Source organism: Pseudorca crassidens, chromosome 7, assembly GCF_039906515.1.
Source record: "Pseudorca crassidens isolate mPseCra1 chromosome 7, mPseCra1.hap1, whole genome shotgun sequence".
Classification (NCBI taxonomy): Eukaryota; Metazoa; Chordata; class Mammalia; order Artiodactyla; family Delphinidae; genus Pseudorca; species Pseudorca crassidens.
In genome coordinates, this window is record NC_090302.1 from 6153426 (window position 1) to 6174768 (window position 21343).

General features: G+C 55.5%; 1 protein-coding gene across 2 annotated transcripts in view; it reads right to left on the reverse strand.

The window, feature by feature from the left end:
• HMCN2 (hemicentin 2) overlaps nucleotides 1-21343 on the reverse strand; it is a 150928-nt gene that overhangs the window by 107392 nt on the left and 22193 nt on the right. For both annotated transcript variants that reach the window (XM_067742953.1, XM_067742952.1), the window contains exons 3-14: nucleotides 20953-21111; nucleotides 20010-20132; nucleotides 13932-14103; nucleotides 13164-13270; nucleotides 12193-12313; nucleotides 9919-10182; nucleotides 7343-7487; nucleotides 6726-6847; nucleotides 4643-4915; nucleotides 3399-3540; nucleotides 2795-2922; nucleotides 1964-2077 (exon numbers count right to left, since the gene is read on the reverse strand). In XM_067742953.1, the coding sequence (XP_067599054.1) occupies nucleotides 1964-2077; nucleotides 2795-2922; nucleotides 3399-3540; nucleotides 4643-4915; nucleotides 6726-6847; nucleotides 7343-7487; nucleotides 9919-10182; nucleotides 12193-12313; nucleotides 13164-13270; nucleotides 13932-14103; nucleotides 20010-20132; nucleotides 20953-21111 (1870 nt within the window). The remainder of the gene's footprint in view (nucleotides 1-1963; nucleotides 2078-2794; nucleotides 2923-3398; nucleotides 3541-4642; nucleotides 4916-6725; nucleotides 6848-7342; nucleotides 7488-9918; nucleotides 10183-12192; nucleotides 12314-13163; nucleotides 13271-13931; nucleotides 14104-20009; nucleotides 20133-20952; nucleotides 21112-21343) is intronic.

Consider the following 21343-nt stretch of genomic DNA (forward strand, 5'->3'; position numbering starts at 1 on the left):
ATTTTAAAGTCAGCACCCTTGGGTCCAGCTCCCTGAGCCCCTTTGTTGACCACGAGTGAGTCTCAGCCTGTTGCCCTGAATGCGACAGGCTCATCACCCAAGAGCTCCTTACCTGGGCCTCCCTCCTGGATCCCCACCCTCTGCTCAGGTGCAGACGGAGGCTCGGAGGCTCGGATCAGCTCTGGGAGGAGCCCAGGGTCACGGAGATGACCACTCGCCCCCCCAGTTCCGCCTCTTTGAGGCCTTATTCTCATTTCCCTCGTGCACTGTTCCCCCACCCCAACTCCAGGCCTCCCCCTCCTGAGGCCTGAGGGACCACGCTGAGTCTGAACTGTTTTTACAACTTAATATTTTACACTTAGAATTGTGCAACATACATATACATAACGCAAAATGTTACCATTTAAAGCATTCTGAGTGTCCCATTCAGTGGCATTAAGTACATTCACGTTGTCATGCAACCGTTCCCACCACCCATCCGCAAAACTTTTTCATCTTCTTACACTGAAACCCTACTTATTGAGCACTAACTCCCCATTTCCCCGTCCCCCAGCCCCTGGCAACCACCATTCTCCTTTCGGTCTCTATAAATTTGCATATTCTAGGCATCTCATAGATGAGATTCCACTCAAATAACTGGAATCATTTCATACTTGTCCTTCTGTGTCTGGTTTATTTCACTTAGCATAATGTTTTCTAGGTTCATCTGTGTTGTGTCAAAACGTCATTGCTAAAAAAAAAAAAAAAAAAGTCATCGCTTTTTTCCAAATTAAGAAAAAATTTTTTTCTTTTACTTTTTTACTACTTAAATACACCACACTAGAGCAAATGTCTCTGAAAATATCATAAATAAAAGATTTTTTTCTCCATTCGGCAAATTAGAAGTAGGGGGAAATTTCTACACAGCAGCTGCTATGAGCCTGATTTTTTTCCTTTTGTTTTTGTTTTTTTTCATTCTTTTTTTTTTCTTTGCCATAGGAGTCAAATTAAGAAAAAATTTAATTTAATTTTAAATAAAACTCATAAAATGTATTATCGTGACCATTTTTTAGCGGTAACTGCATTCTCATCATTGTACGGCTTGAATTTCATTCCCTTTTAAGGCTGAGCAACATTCCATTGAGAGATCCCCCCTTTATAAAGGGGCTCCCAGGCTGGGCTGGTAGAGCTCTCAGCCACCACAGGCAGTGACCTGAGCACAGAGTGAGGAGTCCTGAGGCCTCTGCCACTGCTAGCTGGTGACCGTGGACAAAATGCTCAAACTCTGAGCTAACTCTGCCTGTCAATGTCAAGGTGAGGCTCTGACAAGATCACAGACAGGTGCTGCAAAGGCTGGAGTGCATCCAGGTGGGAGGTGCCTGTGCCTGAGAAGGAGCCCAGTGTTCTGCCCCTGGAAAGTCTGAGGCGGGAGCCCCAGGACCCAGGTCCACTGGTGTGGGCGCAAGAGCAGCGCCTGTTCAAACTCCGGCGCAATGTCTGGCACAGACCAAACCCTCTACACTCGTTAACTCAGGAGAGCCTCAGAACAGCCCTCTTAACGTTACTGCTAGCTCCCAGATAACCACATCGCCATCGTCACCATCATTAAGAACACTGAGCCCCGCCCGTGCGCCAGGCTCGTGGTAAGCAATTTGCACATGTGGACTCATTTAATCCTCATCCAACCACCTATCTTTGACTTTCCAGCTAAGGAAGCAGGCTCAGAGATACCAAGTCACTTGTCTGAGGTCACCCAGGGGAGCCAGAATTCAAGTCGAGGTCTATTCTAGATCCTTCTCCTAACCACGGAGCCAACCTGCATTAGCTGCGTGGACGCTGGCCTGGGGATGGGAGTGGGGCTGCCAGAAACGGTCCTCTCTCTCCAGACACCCCATTCGGAGTGCCCCCCACGACCGTCCTGGAAAGCTGACCCTCCAGGGCCCCAGTGGGATCGCCCACGGGCCACTCCCCCCACCCAGTGTACCTCGATACCAGATGACCCGGGGCGGAGGCACCCCGGATGCCTCACACGCCAGCACAGCCTCCTCCCCGACGGCGGCCAGCACCACAGCATTCGTGGCCGAGACGGACGGTGGGTCTGTGTGGGGAGCAGACGGGGAATTGGGGACCAACCCACAGACTCCCTGGAGAGAGAATGCAGCTGGGGGAGGGGCGGCGGGGACAAGGTGGGGCTGAGCACCTGCCTCCTCCCCACCCCCCACCAACCGGGACAGTCACCCCAGAAAGATGTAGCCTCCGCTGGTTTCTACAAAGCCAGTTACTCCCGGGACCAACCCCCCTTTTGTTCCTCATTGATCTTGAGATAAAAGCCGAAATCCTACAAGGTTCTTAAAGGCGCTACAGGGGCTGCCTGCCCCTCCCCTGCCCCCTCACTCCAGCCAGCCTCCTTGCAGCCCCTTGGGCAGCCCAGACTCATTCCCACCTCCAGGCTTTTGCCCCACCCGATCCCTCTGCTTGGAACGCTGTTCCCATTCCCATCTGCGGCAAGGGTCTGGTCCTGTGTGTACCAGCCGTTCCCCTCTCTGCCCAGGGGCACGTCACTCCATCACACCACCCTGCTCTGCGCGCCTTCTAGTATCTTCACCATCTGAAAGTACCTTATTTATCTGTTTGCATGTTTGCTTTGTGCCTCCCCATTAGAATATAAGCTCCACCTGGATGGAGACCCTGTGTTCACTGCTGTAGCCCCAGTGCCTGCCACAAAGTAGATGCTCAGTAAGTATCTGGGGATGGGAGGGAGTGAGGGAGGATGGGCTGGAGATCCTTCTCCTGCAGATACCCTTGACCCGAGTACCTGCATAGTAGAGGGTGACCGTCTTCTCGTCTGTGCCAATGTCATTAGCAGCCTGGCAGCTGTAATTCCCAGCATCCTCTGGGGCCACTCCCTGAATGATCAGGGTTCCCTGGGCATCCACGCGGACTCTGGAGTCATGCCATGAAACGTGTTCAACAGCAAGGGGCTGGTTAGGTCGGGTCACATGGGGTTGCCCCAGTCCTTATTAATAACAAATTAACTAACGACATCACTGGTGACACCATTCTACACTGACCGCTTGCTCTGTGCCAGGCTGTGTGTTCAGCACTTTACGTATGTTCTTTTTTCCTTCGTGGGGCTCAGAAAGGTATGGTGACTTGCCCAAGGTCACACAGCCTGAATGGCAGAGGCAGAATTCAAGTACAGGTCTGTTGGATTCTGCAGCTGTAGCTCCTGACCCCTGAGCCCACACTGTTATGTTTCCCAAGTGATGTGTCTCCTCAGCCTCAAATCAGCCCAGGAAGAAGGCAGGGCAAACGCTACTCCCCCATTTATATTAATAGTTAAGAAGACTGAGGCTCAGAGAGCTCCCCTGGGAGTCCTCCTGTTCCCAGTCCCAGACCTCCAAGCCCTGAGCCCTCACCTGCTGTCCTCTTGCAGGGCATGACCCTCATGGCTCCAGGAAACGTGGGGTGCAGGGTACCCAGAGGCCGAGCAGCGGACCCTCATCTCCATGCCCTGGGAAAAGCGCTGTGACCTGGCGTGGATGCTGACCTGTGGGGCCTCTGTAGTTCAGAGAGTGGACAGGTGGGGAGGAGTTTGTCAGAGCAGTTGTGCTGGCCCAGGCACCCAGCCCTGGGCCCCCGGCCCCTCCCGGCAGCCACAGCCAGTGTAGACAAAGGAAGTAGAGGTCCCAAGGGGCCTGCGTCCTTGGGAGGGGCTTGCTGGGGAACTGGGGAGTGTTGCCAGGCAGCCTCCCAGGCACATCCGCAGGCCACACGGGGACCTGAATTCCCAGTACCCCCCCCAGTGGGAGCCCTGAGCTCCCTGGATTTCTGCTCTGAGCTGAGCACCTTGAAGAGGCTTAGAGAGTTGTCGAGATGCCAGGGCTGGAGACCTGAGTGGACCTCAAGGTCTGCCCAAGTATTGGCTGCAAATGTAGGTTCTATCCTGGCCCTCGGAAAGCTCACAGCGCAGCAGACTTGTCAGGCTCAAACAGACGTCGTGGGCCATCTCATTTAGACATGGCAAACACGCCCCTCCCATACCAGTGGCCTAGATACGGCCTCAGAATCCTTCTCAACACACTCTAGGCAGTCAATCAAAAGTCACTAGCATAAGGGAGAAAACTTGTTCCAACACACTCACTTTTACACTTGGGGAGATAGCACCCCAGGGAGGAGGATCTGTCTAAATCCTGGGTGGACCTAAATCCTAGGTTAGTATCTAATCCAGGCACCAGCACTCCCGACGTGGGTTCTTCCCACTGCCTCCTCCACCCCCATCTGGGCGGCGCTACCCAACCCCTGCCGAGCATGTCTGATCTCTGGGCTTTCGGAACTTTCCACTGTTCCATCTCTGTCCTGCATATTGAGAGGGGTAGGTAATGGAGGTATTCAATGGCAGGGGAAGAGGACAGGACTCAAGGAAATTGGCTTGGCCGACAGCAGTAGAAATTTAGGTCAGATATGAGGATGAACTTCCCAACAGTGAGAACCACTACACTTAGGCTGGAAGGCTACAGAATCCTCTTCCTCTGAAGGTTGAGAAAACACTGAAAGGGCTGACATTGCCTGCCAGAGGTGATGTCTGGGCAGAGGGATGGATTGATGGACTTTGGAGGGAAATGCTAGGTATTGTGTTGAATTGGGAGGACGGCAGCCTCACCTCGCACCAGGAGCCAGACGGACGCCCTCGTGACCCCGTTGGAGTTGCTGGCCATGCACTGGTACCGCCCGCCGTCACTGGGGGTGATGTCCCTGACCTCCAGGGACAGGTTGGCCAACTGGGTGACTCTGCCCGTTGAGGCCGACAGGACTCTCCAGTCCCGGACCCACGTCAGGTTGTAGGGGGCCTCGCCCAGGACCCGGCAGGACAGGATGGCGGTCTCTCCAGAAGACACGGTCACGTTGGGGACAGGGACCACCTGCGGCGGGGGGTCTGCAGGAACAGGAGTACAGGAGGCACTGAGGGGTTGACACAAGGAGGGGGCCATCCTGCATGCCCTGGTGGTGTCCAGACCCCGGAGCCCACCGCATTCCTCAGGACACATCAGCCAGCAGAGCAGTTCACCAGCATCTGCTCACCATGCCCGGACGGCGCCACCACACGGTCGAGGAGGCTGCGTGCATGCGTGCGTGCGTGCGTGCGTGCGTGCATGCGTGCGTGCGCGTGCGTGTGTGTGTGCGCGCGCGCGCCTACCTTCCACACAACACCCAACTGCAATATTTAGCAAGAGCTACACCACTCTTCACACCCTTTGAACCAATAATTCTGCCCTGGGGGATAAAGCCTCGGAAATCACCCTCAAGAGGGAAAGAGTAACAAGTACAGAGCGATTCTCTGTACAAGTAGCAGCCAAATGTGGAACTAAGGAAGGCCACTGCCCCAAAGGAGGAAAGAGCTAAGAAACCCTCCCTCTCAACAAGAAAAGGTCGTAAGAAGAGACAGGTCAGAGACCGTCTATCCAGGGACAGTCTGCAGGACCTGCAGGCAAAAAGCTGCATCCACATGTCAATGACCGTGATGTGCAAGGATACTAATGGGGAGATTTGACTCCAGACAAAATTAAGTAGTATTAAGGCATTACTTATTATTCATTGTATTAGGTGTAATCATAGAATCTATTATATGGGAAAATCTATGTTTTTAAAAGAGATACATACTGAAATGTCAGGATGCCTACAATTTAGTTTAAAAGAGTTTAGCCATATCTGTGATACAAGAGAAAAGAATCTAAAAAGAGAATGAATATATGTATAACTGAATATACATATATTCAGTTATATGTAGATAAAGAATGTATTCAGTTAGATGTATAACTGAATCGCTTTGCCAGACACCTGAAATTAACTCAACGTTGTAAATCTACTACACTCCAATAAAATTAAAATTTAAAATGAAATAGTTGGGCCATCAAATGAAAAGGCAAGTATGGCGAAAGATTAGCAATCATTAAGTCTAATAAATGCACGTGCAAATTTCCTTACACTGTTCTACTTTTCTGTACTTACCATTTATAGTAAAATATTTGCTGACCCGCTACAGTGTTAGATGAACAACAAACCAGGCTGTTTTAAGAACGTGTAATATTATCCCATTTTTGTTAAAATGCACACATAGATAAAGGTCTGAAAGAAAGTCAATCAAAATGCTATCAAGGTCATCTCTAGAACAGAGGGATCACAGGTCATTCCGAGCTTTTCTGCTGGTTTATAGTTTCCAGTCTTCCTACAGGGAGCATGCGTGATTTTGTGTGAGTTTAGGACCACTTAGAGCGGCTGATCTCTCCCCGGGCCCCTTTTCTCCTCTTCAAGACAGCTTAGGTTCATTATTTTAAAAATAAAGCCCATTCATTTTTAGGAGGGTCTGTGGCATTGCCAGCCTCCCTGAGCTCAATGGTGCCACGGCGGCGGGACCTGGAAGCAATAAGGGTTGGGAACGACGGCGGCCCCTGTGAGGGCCTGGCCAAGAGGTCAGGGGTGGGATTGAGGCTGGTGGCGGCGGACATAGTCCAAGCTGCAGCTGAGACTCACAGGCCATTCATGGGTGAAACAGCCCAAACGGGGAGGGGGGGCGGGGAGCCAGCAAGCAGGTGCCGTGTGGGCATCAGACTCTGGATGACGGACAGGCCCCAGCAGTTGGCTGGCATGCTTGCCCACAGATGGAGAAACCCTGGGAGGAAATCCTAGAGGGAAAAATCAGGAAGTGGGTGGGGAGGGGATATGCGGACAGGCCCAAAGAGACAGACCTGTGACGACCATCTGGGCCTTTGCTCGTCCGGTCCCAGCCCCGCTGACCGCCGTGCATTCGTATGTGCCTTCCTCAGCCTTGGAGGCCCGCGGGATCTCCCAGCTGCTGTTCCCTGACCCCCTGTGGACAACGAACAGCTGGAGACGGTCCCCCAGCCTCGTCCAGACACTGGGGGGCTTGGTCCCCTGAATCTTGCCCAGAAGGGAGGTCGCAAATCCTCCCGGAGACTCGGTAAGAAGAGGCAGACGGCCAAGGACATGCAAATCCCATGATATGCTATGTGACTCTAAGTGCCTTCCCCTCTCTGAGCCCTGGACTTCCAACCATAGCGGGGAGGTTCTCAAGAGGGTCCTTCCTGCCCTGACCAGCACAGAGCTAGGCCTGCATGGGTTGAGTTTTCAGAAGCTGAGGAAGGCCCATGGCTCTTCCAGCAGCAGTGGGAGCCTCAGGGAACCACCCTCCCCCATCCCTGGCCAAGCTGGGAGGTGCCCAGGAGGACAATATGACTGAGACCAAGGTCCCACTCCTGCCACCCACTCCCCTTAGATCCCTCCAGGACATCAGGCCCCCAGGAGCCCTGGGGCTGGGAACAACGGGCGGCCCTGAGCCACTCACTGAAAGTGCCTCTCCTCGCCCAGCCTGGCTCCATCCCGCCGCAGCTGTAGCCAGAAGGGGAGGGCGCTGTGCACAGAGCAGGAGACCACCAGGGGCTGGTGCAGGTAGCCGTGGATCCTCGGGGGCATGCTGACCAGGGGGGCACCTGTGGGCAAGGACCAGCACTCAGGATCCCTCCAGTGACACAGAGACCCACAGGGATGAGCCGAGGAAAGAAGGCCGGGATACAATCTCTGGCACCACCATCCAGTGGTCACCAAGGGCAGGTCGCATCGCCTCCTGAAGCCTCAGTTTCCACCTCTGTAAAATGGGGTTAATTGGGTGACTGACCTCACCGTGTTGCTGTGAGGAGCTGGTGAGAGATGGGGTGTGGAAAGCACCTGGCACATGCATGTGGCAGGACCGGCTCCGTCAATGAAAACTCATGGGGTTTTTATGGTTTGTGAGAAGCCTGGCCAGGACGGACCAGCCTGTGCCACCATTTTAGCAAGTCTGTGGGGCAGAGAAGTCAAACCAGCCCTGAAATCTGACGAAGTGCTCCCCAGACAGGACTCCCCGGGGGTGTGGGTAGGGCTGTGAGGCTGCTCGTCTGCCTGGAGGGTCAGTTTTACCCAAAGTTGTGGGAGGGAAACCTTTTTTTATTGAAAAGTAAGCATACTTGGAGCGTGGCTGTGAATACAAAATTCACATGCATTTTTGAGATAAAATAAGAGATTTCCACGAAATCCCACAGCTTGGGATGAGCCTCTTGGGAACCCCATCAGATGCCACTGCCCCCCTCGCCTGACCCTGGCCTTGGGGTGATACATATTCTCTCCCTGGCTCTTGGAATTACTTCAGTGGAAAAGTTTGAGAACTGTCCCCCAGGGTCAGTCTTGGACTGTCCATGCCTCACTGGGCGATCACGGACGTGTGCTGAACCCGCGCGCTGCCCTCTCCCCCATCCCCACCAGAAATGCTCCGAGGCTGAGGCAATGTGCCAGACCTCCTCTGAGCATAGAGCTGGAGGTGGGAGGGTGGCTGGTGACATCATGCTACAGGCTCCCTGCCACATCCCAGGGGAGAGGGGCGTTGGCCCATCCAGCCACGTCCTCAGCTGCGTGCCCAGCAGCCACCACTCACCCCCACGCACTGGAAGCCTCTGCCGGGCCAACTCCGGCTCCCTCTTCCTTGAGCTCGAAGAGCCCAGGGACCTGAGGCCCCGCCCTCCCCACCCCCATGTCTCCAAACCCAGAGCCTCCTTCTCTCAGTCAAACTCCCAGCCTCCCGGACCCCGAAAGTAGGGGAGGCACATCCCGCCCCCAACCCCGCCTCCACACTTTAATCTACAGCTGACATGGAGACCAAAAGCCAGCTCTAAACTCAAAACTCTGGGAGCCATCTGAAAGAACAGGAGAGAGAAACGGAGGCTGCTGAAATTGCTTCCTGAAAATTCCTCCTCAAAGCTGTAAAAAAAGGCCAAGGGAGGAGAAGCCCAGGGGCCACAGCAGGGGAGTGGAGGCCAGGAGACGGAAAGAAGGGGTCCCAAGCCCCCGACCCCACCCTGCCCGATTCGGGTCCGCCAGGTCCTCCACGTCGCCACCGGCACATTGGCACCCTCCCTGCATCCTTAAATGAAGTGGGATGACCCCCAGCAGAGCTGATGATGGAGTGCCAGTGTCATCCACCTCTGAACTCCTCCCCGGTCACTGCCAGGGGAGGGGGGAGTGGGCTGGAAGAGGGAACGAAGCCCAATAAGGAGGCCGATGGCCAGTGAACTCAGACCCCACCCCACCCCAGCACCAGAGGCAGATCTGGAAAGCCGAAGACTTTGCCCTGCCCTCTGGGAGCTTCCAGCCCAGACGGTGAGACCTCAGGGACACACGGGAAACCAGCAAAAGCCACACACGTGGGAACCAACACAACGTGACCTACAATGACGTCACAGTAACAGCAGCTGTGCGGAGGGTCCCGGTCCACGGTTCCCACGTCCTGTGTGCAGCCTCTTGAATACCCAAGAGCCGTCTTGTTATGTGCGTTAGCTTACGGAACCCTTCGAGCAACCCTATAGAATGGGTGAGCTCGGCTTCCCCAGCTATAAAATGGGGACACATCTCAGAACTTGTGTAAGCATTCAGTGAGCTAATGCATGGCAAGTGCTTGGCCCAGGACTGTCCCACGGAAAGTGTTCAAAATGGTGACTAGATGAGTATTACCATGATTTCGACTATGACAGCAATTATGACTAGGGAAGGGCATACCCATACCCACTGCCCTGCCCACTGCTGTGTCTACATGCCGAGTACCATGACCGACACAAAAGGAATGGTGAACGCACAGGTGGATGGATGGACAGATAGATGGATGGATGCGGGGATGGGTGGATGACTTTGCAGCAAATCCTGCAGCGAAAGCTACATCTGAAGATCTCAGTATTTGGCATAATGTCTTGCAGAGCCTGCTGCCCAGAGAAGTTTAATGAAAAAAATTTCCTAATCTAATCTAATTTAATCTAATCTCATCAGAAGAGCCTTCCGGAAAGAAATAAGCCTCCAAGGGAACCAGGGAGCTGGGGGTGGTACGAGCCAATCACTCACCTGGGGCCACCCCACGGTAGGAAACTCCAGAGACGCGGAGGAGGGCGTTTCCCTCATGGTCCTTGCCCTTCACCTTGAGGTAGAAGCGCTCCTGGGGGGTGCGGAAGGACGGCCCACCCCACAGCTGATGGGTGGATCCGTTGGAGAGGAGCCGCATGGGCAAAGTCAGGAGGGACCGCCCTGAGCTGTGTGAGAGCTCCATTGAGTCCAGGTGGCCGGGTGGCTGCAGGCCTGTGGAGTTGATCACCAGGGAGATGGGCACCCCTGCAGAGGAAGGGCGAGGAAGGAGATGCTGCCATCTGTGCTGGGCTCCACGATCCTCCCCAAGCAGGGGCTCTAGGACCACAGTCAGAGAGCAGCCTGCTTGCCTGACCTTCACCCGCTCCCTCACCTTCTCTTCCCTGGTCTAACTAATGCTGGGTGGGATAAGGAGAGAAGCGGGGGGCTTGCTACTGTCCGTGGTCCTGAAACACCAGTGTCCCTTCAACCCACGGCTTCCCATGGCTACATCCCCTCTACTGTGCAGACTGGGGCGCTCACTGAGCAGAACTGGGAAGGGGTACCCCCACCCCTGCCCCACCACTAACTGCTGGCTGTCGTCAGGCAGGCTCTGGGACCGGCCGAGGTGAGACACACGCCCCGGTTTGGGAAGGCTGACTCCTGCCCATCCTTTCCCCATGCTCATCTTTCCTCTGGTTTCCTTTTCTATCTTGTTGAAATGTACTTTCCACGCTATCCCAGGACAGACAGAACTGGACTTGGGTTTTATAGTCTCCTAAGCTGATGTGGGAACAGTCAGGTCGCTCCCTTGGCAGGTGGCTTTTCATTGTTTTTTTCCTCTCACTGATCATAAACCAGGGACCAGAGGATGTGGTCCAGGAAGTGCCTTCACATTTTTGAAAAAGTATCAAACAACCTGGAAGGGGCACATACAAATCTAGAAGACCAGATTCCTTTGAAAAATCAATGTGTCAGCGCTGGGCGCCATTCCCGCATTGCAAGAAGCAGCCAACGGCGTGCAGCAGCTGTGGCCCAGACCCCCACTGTCCAGTTAGCCACAGCCTCGCCCACTCCCTGGTGCCCCTGGCACTGAGACCAATCGCTATTTATCATTTGCAATTGCCCTGCTGTTTCTCTGTCTCTTTTGGATGTCTGGGACCCACATCTTTATCAGAAGCAGAAACCAAAGAGGGTCACACCCTTCACCCTCTTCCACTGGAGACTGGCCAGTTTTCAGTCCCTACTGTAACACTTCATGTAGGATTTCTTTTCTCTCTTGGCTTTAGAATAGGAGCTAAGTTTCTCTGCCTCAGGCCCTCCCTCGCACTGGCAGAAACAAACACGACATGAGCACGCAGACCCCTTTTTCACTTTGAAGATATTACTGCTGGTCCTGGCAGGGACACCTACAAGGGCTGACAAGAATGACAGACATTAGAGGAGATACAGACTAGAAAGAAAGCCCTAAGGATCCAGCACACACCATTTAGGGGTCACTATTCTGTGGTCCAAAGTTAGCCTGACCCGGTCTCGTCGCCCCCATCTCTGCTCAGCTGGTCCTATCAAAATCCCCCGGATGGACCCGTGGCAAGACACCATATTTTCCAAACTATAAATGGGGACCCTGGTCTGGCTACCAGGTGGCATTTTCTGGCGAGAAGCTCTGGCACCCTGAGCTAGAAGTCTCTGCCTGCTCTGGGGCCCAGCTTCCTCCAGGTGGAGTCATGATGGGGTACGTAGGCAACCTCGGAACCCAGTGCGCGGCTTCTCATTGGAAAACTGATCCTACGCCTCCAACGTCCCCCCAGGCGATCAGCCTCCAGGGGCACCTAAATGTCCATCAGGACGCTCGTTCCCTTGGAGTGAGACACTGGTCCCCCTTTCGGGGAAGGTGTCCACTCAAGCACCTCGGAATGTATTGGACCAGCCTGATGTTCACCGGAAGGAGTGGGGCTCTGGACAGACAAGTCTCGACAAAGAGCAAGGGGAAGGAGTAGTAAGCGGGACTGCGTGAGGTCCTGGAGGCCTTGGGGGGCAGGGAGGAAGTTCTAAGGTAAACGGTCCCAGGGTCACCTGGGCTGGAGCCGACAGAGGGAGTGCTGGCCCTGGGCGCAGTTCACGGTGATGTGACAGAGAGGCTGGACCCAGCCTCTGCAGGCCCGTTCCATAGTCACACAGTCATGGCTCCCCCCAGAGCTCCCCCCACTTCCCAAAGGCGAGCCCCACCTCCGCAGAAGGCGGCCCTGAATCGCCCTGGGGCCAGGAGCACGGTACCTTGCAGGGGCCACTCGATGGTGTGGCTGAGGTCCAGGGAGGGCTGAGTGGAGAAGCCAGCTCGGAAGTCGACGTTGCTGATGCCCGTGATCCTGACCGAATGGCGGCCGCTGCTATAGACCTAGCACAGCCCCAGGCCCACGTCACCGGGGCATCCGAACCCAGCACCCCAGCTCCAGGCAGGAGGCGGGCGACCCAACCCGGCCTGGAGTCGGCAGCTGGAATTCTCCCGCCGTTGCATACAGGTGGGCAACTTACCTGCTCCCTGGGGGCCCAGCACGATGCTCCCCAAATGAAGTGGAAGAAACCCAGCTAGGGCACTGTCCTGAGTAGCACTCTCGAAGCTGCCCTGCCTTTCCCACGACCACCGCCCCCAACTCCCGCGGGTCTGGTCTGTCCCCCTGCACGTCTAACCCCTGCCTTGGCATGAGAGCTCTTGGCTCAAAGATGCTCAGAGTTTGAAGGATAGCGGTGCCTGCAGCACACAGCACTGTGCCTGGCGCCCAGCAGGGGCTCCGTACGTGTTTCCCTGATCAGCAAGAGTCCTATTCTCCTGAAGCAGCAGCCTGCCCCGTCCCAGGATACTCTGTCAGGAGCCCAGCCTGCCCCCAGCACCTTGCCGATTACAGCAGACCCTGCTCCCCCTGCCAGTCCTGTCCCTCTGAGCCCAAGGTCACCCTTGCTGCTTCTGTGCACTCTTCACAGGACAGCTCAGTCACCCACCTGCACACTCAAGTGGTTTCTGTAAGCCTTTCTTAGAAGCTCCCTAACTAACCCCAAACCGCTCCACTTCCTCTCACTGATGCAAGGCGGAATACTCCTCCTCTGTTCTTGACCCTTTACTTCTATTGATATGCCCACTTCACTATCCACGCTCCAGCTCTCAGCTTCGCAGCGCCCGGCGAGAGGGAGGTGGTATCTCGGGTTGGTGAAGCTGGTCTCCCCAACCCCAGGAACCCCAGGCCCCCTACCTTGACGGACCACAGCCCAGGATGCTCAGGCTTAAAGGCCACAACCTTGGCCGAGTCAGGGATGTTGAGGAGCACGTCGAGGCCCTCGTCCCTTTGCAGGATCCTCCCTGTGGAAGCCCCAAGGACCGCTTAGTCCCCAGCCACTTCCTGGGGGTGGCAGCGGCCCACCCTGTCCCCTGGAACCCACAGCGCTCCAAACACCAGCCTCGGGCTTCCTAGAGGAACTGACAAGAGGCCTTCGGTGGTACCCGGGCCTCTATCTTACCCTGATCTCCATCCTCATCTCTCCCCAGGTGCCGGCTGTACCCCTGGCCTCTGGACCTGAATACTCAGGACATCTGCAGAGCACCATGGGGCCAGGAGACCGGGTCCAAATCACACTGACCCTGGGCGACCCGACAAGTCACTCCACCTCCCAGAGCCCCAGCTTCCCATCTCTACGATGTGCCACTAATTCTTGCCCCCACTGACTCTCCAGGCCACCGAAGAGCTCCACTGAGGGAACACAGGGAAGATGCCATGTGATCCTTGAAGCTCAGGAACTGTCATCATTTTAATTCCCCTTAGCCGGGCTGCTAACGGCCTTCCTGTTTCCTCACCTACCACAGGTACCCTCCCTGCCCTTCACTTGGCATTCCCCCTACCCTCCTCGCTCCTGGAGCCTTATGTCCAAACCCCCTATCACCCCAGGGCCTCTCTCTCTGTCCATTCTGGACTCCCAGCTCAGTCTCAGGGCCAAGGTGGAGGCCAGCCCTGGGGCGCACGTACCCAGCGGGTCTTGGACTTCGATCTCGGGCCCCGGGCCACTCAGGGAGATGGTGACCTCCTTCAGGCTGGGGTCAAAGGGGATCTTCCACGTGTGCTCGCCGTCTTCCTCATGGTCCGTGGACAGCAGGTGTACCTTGGAGGTCTGGATTGCTGACTCCACCCACTTCAGCACCTGGAAGGCAGGTGTGAGAAGCTGACACTAGCAGGTGCCCGTGATGTCTTGCTTGTGCCTGGCCCACAGGAGGTGGGTCCCTAACACGCTGCCAGTTGTGTGCAAAATCCGGTCCCCCAGTGGCTTTTAGGCAGCATACAGGCTTTCTAGGTCACCTGAGGCCACCCCACTCCCCACTGCCCTATACTAGGCCCGGTTCACACGTCACTACCCTCTTGGCCTGTGGGCTCAGAACTGTGACACCTGAATGAAGGCATCCAGAGGACTCAGCTGGGCCAGAAGGAGCAAAGGGTGCCCTCTGCTGGGAAGACTTCCCTCCTTCCTCACATGGCCAACTTCTGTGACACCCATCACTTCCTCCAGGAAGCCCTCCTGATGCCTCCTACACACTGATGAACTCTGGAGATCCGGAATCTCTCCCAGAGCCATGTGGTTCACCATCCCCTGCCCAAGGGGCCTCAGACCACACCCTCACCTGGACACCATGCTCTCTAAGCAGGACCATGTCTCTAAGCAGACAGCAAAGACAGCCCCCTCCTGACCCTTGTCACAACACTGAGAAATCTTATGTCCTTTGTTTCTACAACTGCTTTTATTCATTCTAAAATCTTCCTCTTTCAGACAGGTCCCATTGAAAATCAGGTAACAGGTAACTCTCTCTCCAAAATACCATCCCACTTATTTTCCTGAATAAGGAAACAATCAGATGAATCCGCAACACGGGACACTGTATAAGCAATACCTCTCCAACAAGTTAGTGGCATGAAAAAATGGCGGACTACTTCAGATTTAAGGAAACTTAACAGACATAAGAACCCAATGAAATGCACAGCCCTTGATTAAATCCTGATTTGACATTTTGAGGACAAGTAGGGAAAGTTGAATACGGGCTTGGCATCAGCTGATACTAGCAAAGTACTAGTCATTTTATCAGGTGATGTTGTGGGTTACACTCGAGTCTATCTTTTTTTTTTTTAATTTATTTTTGGCTGCATTGGGTCTTCGTTGCTGCGTGCGGGCTTTGTCTCTAGTCACGGCGAGCAGGGGCTACTCTTCGCTGCAGCGTAAGGGCTTCCCATCGCGGTGGCTTCTCTTGTTGCGGAGCACGGGCTCTAGGCGACTGGGCTTCGGTAGTTGTGGCACTTGGGCTCAGTAGTTGTGGCTCACGGGCTCTAGAGCGCAGGCTCAGTAGTTGTGGCCCACGGGCTTAGTTGCTCTGCGGCCTGTGGGATCTTCCCGGACCAGGGCCCGAACCCGTGTCCCCTGCATCGGCAGGCGGATTCTTAACCACTGCGCCACCAGGGAAGTCCCTGTTTTTACTTTTCTACATCTTTGACACTTCTCACAGAAAATGTTTAAGCAAAAATCAATTGAAAGGAACAAGTACGTCTTTACAAGCATGACTTTCGAATATACCTGAGCCACCACAGGGGTATCCTGTCGCTTACCAGTTCTAATCAACAGGAAGTGACTTCCTGGAATACTGTTTTGAGAAATGTGAAGCCACGTTCAGCCGCAATTAGAAAAAGGTCTGTGATCGAGCAGCAAGTCTGCCGTGGATCTGGAATTAGAACGCGGTGTCTGGCACGTTACACATTGGCCATCCTTGCTCTAAACGACAGTCCTCCAGCTCTGCCTGCCACGTGATCTTCCGTGGAAGGGAAAGGGAACAGAAGGGAACTGGAAGAATTGCTCGAGATTTGGAAAATGAATGTGTTTTGGTCAGACTGAGCTGGAACATGTGCGTCTAGATTTCAGTTATCACTGGACGAGAATTCTGTGTTCTGAAAACTCCCCTGTTTTTATATTTGGGGCTACTCCATTCTTCTGTTTCTGCCTAACTTTCTAAGGGATGTTTCTCTTGAAAAGATCCCACCTATTTTGGTTAAGAAATGAAGGCAAGGCTCTTCGTCCGTGTGGAGGTCGATCAGAAGCGGCAGCTAAGGCTCCCAGCTAGAAAGGCAGACAGAAGCTGGTGAGGTAAGCGAGGCAGCTCCCCGACAGCAAAGCAACAGCTCTGTGACCACTGTCCTTCTCCCCCCGGGGCCAGGCCTTCTCAGGGGTCAGGAGGCAATCAGAAATGAGCAAAGCTGCCAGAAGGGGGTGGCAGCACTCGTTGACAATTACCCAGATGGGTCACACCCGCTACTGTGTTGCAACTGTCATTACAAGCTCTTTCTAGGATTTTTTGATGGAGAGAAGATGCCCAAGAGCTCAGGCTACTGCACGGAGAGGGCTGAGACGGGACAGGAGGCCAGCAACCCCGTCAGGAGGCAGCCCGCCCACGAGGGCTGCCCTGTAAGCACATCACCACTCCAGAGCTGGGGGAGCTGACCCTCTTGCCCACAGCAAGGCCAAGCGGCTGCAGGCCCAGGCCTGGGGGCAAAGGCTTCTGGGCCTGGCGATGGCCCGGGGACTCAGAGAGGAATCGAGGGAAACTTCTGAGCAGACAGCCTTCATCGAGCAATGTTTATTTGCGAAGGTAATGGCTTCCAGATGTTAGCAGGACGGGGGGCCTGGGAGCCAGCAATGCACTGGGGCTCATCTCTGTTGCTGATGGGGAAAGAATGAGAGAATCTGGCGCTGCAACCCTGGCCAGATGGTTGCCGCTCAGCGGTTCACAGCAGATAAATCATCCCCCGAGTCTCCTCCCAAAGCATCTGACAGTCGGGGTGAGGAAACCGAGCAGGGAAGCTGGGGCCGGGGGCGTCAAATGGGCCTCGAGAACCACAGATCAGAAAACTGAGGGCCCTTGACAACTGGGCACCACGGGGCACTGGGCCCAGCCTCTACCTTCCTGAGAACCTTTTCCAGAGAAAGCTCTTACCCCTGAGGGGGCTTCGCTAGAGCTGGGGTGTGTGTGTTCTGCGCTCCACACAGAAGTGCAGGCGCTGGAGGTATGGCCACCACTAACCCTCCCCCAGGGCTCCCTGGTGCCTGGCCTCATGCAGAGGTCTTCCTCCTACCCTTGTCACCATCTCTCCAGGCAGTAGCCCTCATAACCCAACGGCGCAGCTGAGGAAACAAAGGCCCAGAGACGTTAAGTGCTGTGCTCAAGGTCACACAGCAGACAGGTGGCAGAGCTGGGGTCTGAAGACAGCATGTGACCTTAACCCCCTACCACCCCACCTCCTCTGGGAAGGGTCCAGGATGAGGTCATCTCCAGGGCCTGTGTCTCCTGATCTGTTAATCCAAACCACCTGTTAATCTGACCTCCCCTCCCCCTCCCCCTTACTGTCTTAGAGGGCAGTTCACCTTTCCCCTGGTTAATGCCCAGATTCTGAGCAATTTGTCATATTTGTACCTGCTGGTGCTGGACAGGGAAAGGGTCTGAGCCCCCAGAGTGGGACTTCCCAGGACCCCAGAGGGCTTCAGGATGATGGGCTCTCCCAGAAATTCTGACCGTTCTGTTGGACCTGGGGACAGGACGTTGAGCTGGGTCTGAGCTGGGGGGAAGCCTGTGGGAAAGATGTGCTGGGGCAAGGAGGTTCTTGGACCTAGCTAAGTCCTAATTAAAAATGCACACCTCTGGGACAGGCCCAAGGGGTCACGCTGCCTGCTTCCCCTGTCCGCTGAAGGATGGCAAAAGCTACAGGTTACCCCTCCCAGGGCGAGAGGATCTTCACCCTCCTTTAGTTACGCTGGAATCTCAAAGGTGGAAAAAGCTAAACGCCCGAAAGCACAGAGACGTAAGATTGATGGATAATCTCTCGGCGCCCAGCACCTAAAGCTGCACCAGCGCAGAGTACGTGCTCGATAAATGAAGGGAAGAGAGAACGCGCTCGATAAATGAAGGGAAGAGGGAACGCACTCTATGTGTCGTTCCTGCCATACTGGACACACTTTGAAATGGTCAAAGAACTGACTACACAGGCGGGGTTTGGGGGACTTTTGCAACTTCCTCTAGCCGGAGCCCCCTTGGCTTGGGCAAAGACACTGTTCCCTCTCCTGGGGGGATGACCACGGCCCTGGCTGCCCCGGCTACCTTCCCAGGCTTGCCAAATGTCTGGGGACATCTGGAAGGGGCCAGGTACAAGGCATGAAGCTAACGAATGACAGAGCTCTATTCAGGGAGGAGAGGGATCCAGGCCCCTAGCCAGGGGCAGCCAATCCTGGCCATCGGATGTCCTACCACGTCAGACGTGTCCTGCCCGGCCAGGCTGCCACGGCAGAAGGCTGGCACCTCGCCCCAGGTGCCATGGCTCGAGGGAGAGGCTAGGAGAGTCCAGCCCCACACCTGAGCAAGCGGTCCTCCACCGACCCACCCAGACGCCTGACGTCTGATTTGCCCCAGCAGGAACCCAGTTCCCGAGCAACTGCCCAGATAGGACACCGCCAAAACAGGGACCAAGCCGTCATTCCACTCTGAAATGCCTCCCACCCTTGCTTGGGTGGCTTAGTACCAGAGCACGCTGACACGCCAAAAGAAATAAAGCCTCTTGTGTAGCAGAGAAGCATAAACGCCATCTTTCAACAGGGAGCGAAGGCGCTAACCTAAACACGGCCCTGGAGATCATAAACATACAACATACCATACCCTCTCCCGGAGGCAAGAGCAGGGCTGGCCCGAGGCCGCGGTGGCCTCAGAGATGCTGTTCCTCTCATCTTCCTCTTCCTCACGCACAAGGGACTCCATGTCATCCCTTCACCAGCTACTTACCAAACACCTGCTCCCTGCTGGTGGCTGTACCAGGTGCTGGAGATACCGTAGCAGACAGGAACTTAAGGGCCCTGCCCTCAGGGAGCTCACAGCCTAATGGCATTAAATAATCGCACAGCTGCAAAACTATGATTCTATAAAGCAGTACAGAGAGCTGGGAGAGGGTATGATAGGAGACTTAATTTGATGGGAAATCGAGGAAGGTGTATGTCAGCTAAGACTGGGAAGATGAGGGGCCAGGGGAGGAGAAGCTGGAAAAACAAGCCACACGAGCAAAGGCCCTGGGGGAGGAAAGACACGGGGCACTGAAGAAAGAGCAGAGAGGCCAGCAGGGCGGCAGCAGCGGGCAAGGGGGAGAACACAGGCGATAGGCTCCGAGAGGCAGAGCTCAGATAAGGGTCTGGACCTGTTCCAGGGGACAATGGGGCGGGACCTGTTGGTCCGATTTGTTTTAGAGGGTCCAGTGGGATGCAGGACCGGCTCATACAGGCTCAAGAAGGCCAATTATGAGCATCACTTCCCATGCTCTGTGACTTCATGACGGCAGCTTGAAACCAGCCAAAGTAGGAGTATTTACACCATGGAAGCGGGCATTCTTGTTCCTTCCAGAGAGAGATGGTTGTGAAACATTTATCAACATGCCACTGGAAGAATCCCTCTGGCTCCTGGGGAGGAATGGACGTGCTAGGCAGAGGGAAAGCGGGGAGAGACCTGAGCAACTGATGGAGCCTGGAGGGGAGGAAGGGCAGGCACCTGGTCCAAGACCGAGATGAGGAGTCAGCGCTGGGGCATCAGCAGCCCTGCACGTCAGGCTTCAGGGCCAAGCAATCGTCTCCCTGCCAAGTCCCCAAGCTCGACTTCCTGTCCCAGCAACACAGCCCAAATCTGATGGCCACCCCCATGCTCCTCCACCCACTCCTGGGCTCCTCGACTCTGGGGAGAAGCTCCCCCCGCTCTGCCAGCCTTTGTTAGATCTATCCTACCAGCCTGGACCTCCTGGGGGACCCGGGCTAAAACCCGGGGTGCTCCTTCAAGCCCCAATCTTTTTACGGGCGAAACTGAGAAACCCGCAGCACCTGCTTTGGGGGCGAGCGAGAGGGTTTGGCCAGATGATGCCCAAAATCCCTGAGCACCGGGCTTCCTGCGCTTCCTGCTGTGGTGTGAGCGCCCGGCACCGCTCATCCGTGATGGCAACCGACCCACGGGCCGAGCCGCCCAGAGATGCAGCACGTCAGGGCCGGCTCACCTCAGTCACCTGCTGCCTGTCCAGGTGGAACACCTGCCCAGAGCTGGTGGCAGCAATCTCCTCGTAGGCCAGGTAGCCAGGATGAGTACGGTCACCACAGTCCCCCGTCAGCACAAAGACCACCTAGAAGAGAGACAGGCAGCCTGGCTCATGGCTCCTCTGCCACCTTTTACAGGTATGAGTAGCAAGGCCAGAACCAGGGAGGAGTGACCTGGAGAAAGCCCCTTCCTCTCTCTGGGCTCAGGCGATGCATCTGTAAAATGGGAATGATATGAGTTCCCGCCCCGTGGGGGTCAGGACTGATGCAGGTCACGTGTTCACCACAGGGCCAGGAATACAGTAGATGCTCGATAAATGCGAGCCGTTATCAAATCTACGAAGAAGGGAATGGAAACCGACTCTGCTCCAAGTGGCCCCTGGAGGCCGCAGAGCTAGAAGAACCTTGGAGAACCCGAGTTTGTTCCAGAGGGGAGAGCAGAGAGGCGTCCCAGCCCCTGAGGTCTTTCCCAAGGATTCCAGTGGGCGGGCCCTCCTTCCTTCCCTGCACACATCTCCTTCCCAACCCCTCTCTGTGAAAGCAAGAAGCAAAAACCCCAGCACGTCTTCCAGACCCTTAGACAATGCAGAGGCGACGCCAGGAGGAAGACGGATTGCCCGGGCTCTGACGGGGTGTGAAGGGAGCAGGGCGGTGTGGTCTTTATCAAAAATGGGTCTTGCCAGGGAGGCCTGCGGCCTGGCAGACGGGGCAGGAGCATGAGAACACACTTGGACTTCACAGCCCAGCTAGTCAGTGGGCTGGTCGGCACTCCTGGCGGAGGCTGGACCCAGAGAAGCAGCAGCTCAGCTCTCCGGCGGGGGGTTGGGGGGGGTGGAGGGAGGGAGGGGGGCTTGGGGCGGCCCTCGGAGACCCCAGCTTCCCCAGCACCCCCTCGTGGTGGCTCACCCGTGACTGTTTAAGCTGCAGCAGCTGCAGCACCTCGTCCTTCTTGTGGTAGTCCTTGGCGCGGGCGTCCGAGAAAACGTAGATGAAGGAGCCGGGGTTGGCGACCTCCACGGCAGCCTTGATGGCCCCCATGCTCATCTCTGGGCAGTCCCCGCCTCCCTGCAGGACAGGGCGGGTCAGCGGCCGCCGCCCACCTCCTCGCCGTGGGGACCACCCAGGGAGGTGGGGGTCCCCTCCAGTGGCCTCTGTCCTGCCCATCCAGGGTCACGCCAGGGCCCCAGCCACTCCCTTCCCTGAGACACAGTGTAGCATCCAATCCGCTTCATCTCTCATTCATTCACTCATTCATTCATTCCTTCATTCACTCACTCATTCCTTCATTCACTCCTTC